The following is a 1,626-nucleotide window of genomic DNA, read 5'->3' on the forward strand; positions in this document are numbered from 1 at the left end:
ATACGGCTCAACAAAGAAATGCTGTTCCTCCTCAATTTCAAAGTCTTTAGACATGTTGGGCTGTCCTTTGCTAAAAGACCGTACTGCAAATTATCTTTTAGCGACTGTGGTTACTGTTGTCTCTCCCTGCGGTGCACGTGTCACGTGATGTAAACACGGGTGAGCAAAGCTCATGCTTTCGCTGGTCTCGCGCAGGCGGGCACACGTGAGCGCGGAGCACCGAGAAGCAGTCAGAGCTACAGGCTACAGTGAGGCTAAAAACAGAGTTCATATGACGTTTTTCCAAACAACTTTTTATGTCGGGGCTGCAGCACAGTTGGATCACTATGGACGAGCAGTATGGAGATACTTTGTGGATTCAATTTTGTGTTCTTGGACGTTAGTCTGGGGCGCCGTCAGCCATTAGGTGTGCTAGCTGCTCCCCCCGCTGATCTCCGCAAGGGATGTGAGGACTCTAAAACATCACCAGGGCCTCCATCGGCATATGGGTGAGTAGATAATGGCTGAATTTTCATTTTTGGTTGCACTATCCCTTTAAAAATCATTGGTAAAATAAAAACAAAATACGAACATTTAAAGCTGCAATCTGACGTTAGTTACATGAAGCAGAAACTTTCTAAAACACGATTTTAAACTAAACAACTTTATTAAGAGACAAACATGTTTCAGTTCGAGGACACAACATGGTCTCTGATAGAACTACAAAATGGCTGACTTCAGGGAGGATCCTCAGAGTCCAAAGAAATGCATGCTGGGTATCTCTCCCCGAGCAGAGCTGCTGGTCTGAGACTGGACTGCGATCCAGATCCAGACCCAGTTCAGACAGCACAAAAAGACAAACAGGAAGTGCAGTGTGAGGCTATGAGGCAAACCCCGCCCCCTCGTGGTGTCCGTACAGGTCTGCGAGCTTCCTGAACCTGGGCCCCCACTCCCTCAGGAAGTCGTAGTTCTGCTCAGACTCAAACGAGTTTAACGAGTTCAGTGAACTTAACGTGTTTAACGAGCTGAGTGAGTCGGCGGTGGACCCGCTGCCCTCGAAGGCGTAGGTCTGTAGAGAATCGTAGGGCGGCGCTGTCACGTCCAGGTCTGCTTCCTGCAGTCGGTCTCTAATGAACCCCTGGAACAGCCTGTTCCTGTCCATAGGGTGGGCCTGGTGGATGTTGTGGTCTTGGGGGGTTGGTTTGGTGTTCAGGTGTCTCAGAGTGAACATGTCAAAAGCCTCGGTGTCTTCCTCACCTCCACCTTCATCGTCATAACAAACAATGTTCTCACGAATGTCTCGCTCAACGTCCGCCATCAGAGGCTCCCCAGTCCTGTTCCTGACAGCCACCATCACCATGACAACACCTGTGGACACAGGAAGTCCTACAGTCAGTCACCCAGGCCGGGAGTGGGTGGGGCTATCATTGCTGTGGGCGGGGCTATTAGGACTGTTTACAGAGAATGAATGACTGTTTAGTGTCATGTCTGTCCCCCTGATGGGATTATTCAGACACGTTTACAGAAAAACAACATTCTGAAACAAAATAAATAAATGATTAAAAAAATAGATTAAATAAATAAATATTAAATAAAGTTAATTCAACACAAAAACACTGGCAGAAGAAAATGACTCCTCAATACAAG

The 1,626-nt window shown here is 47.5% G+C and overlaps 1 protein-coding gene across 1 annotated transcript; it reads right to left on the bottom strand.

Annotated features, from left to right (window-relative positions):
• Positions 1 to 859: 859 nt before the first annotated feature.
• LOC126387335 (cadherin-7-like) lies at positions 860 to 1,339 on the bottom strand. Its single transcript, XM_050039871.1, has one exon. It carries the CDS (start codon positions 1,337 to 1,339, stop codon positions 860 to 862), a length of 480 nt encoding a protein of 159 aa, XP_049895828.1.
• Positions 1,340 to 1,626: the final 287 nt, after the last annotated feature.

The sequence above is a fragment of the Epinephelus moara genome, unplaced genomic scaffold (genome assembly GCF_006386435.1).
Source record: "Epinephelus moara isolate mb unplaced genomic scaffold, YSFRI_EMoa_1.0 scaffold3692, whole genome shotgun sequence".
NCBI classification, from domain to species: domain Eukaryota; kingdom Metazoa; phylum Chordata; class Actinopteri; order Perciformes; family Serranidae; genus Epinephelus; species Epinephelus moara.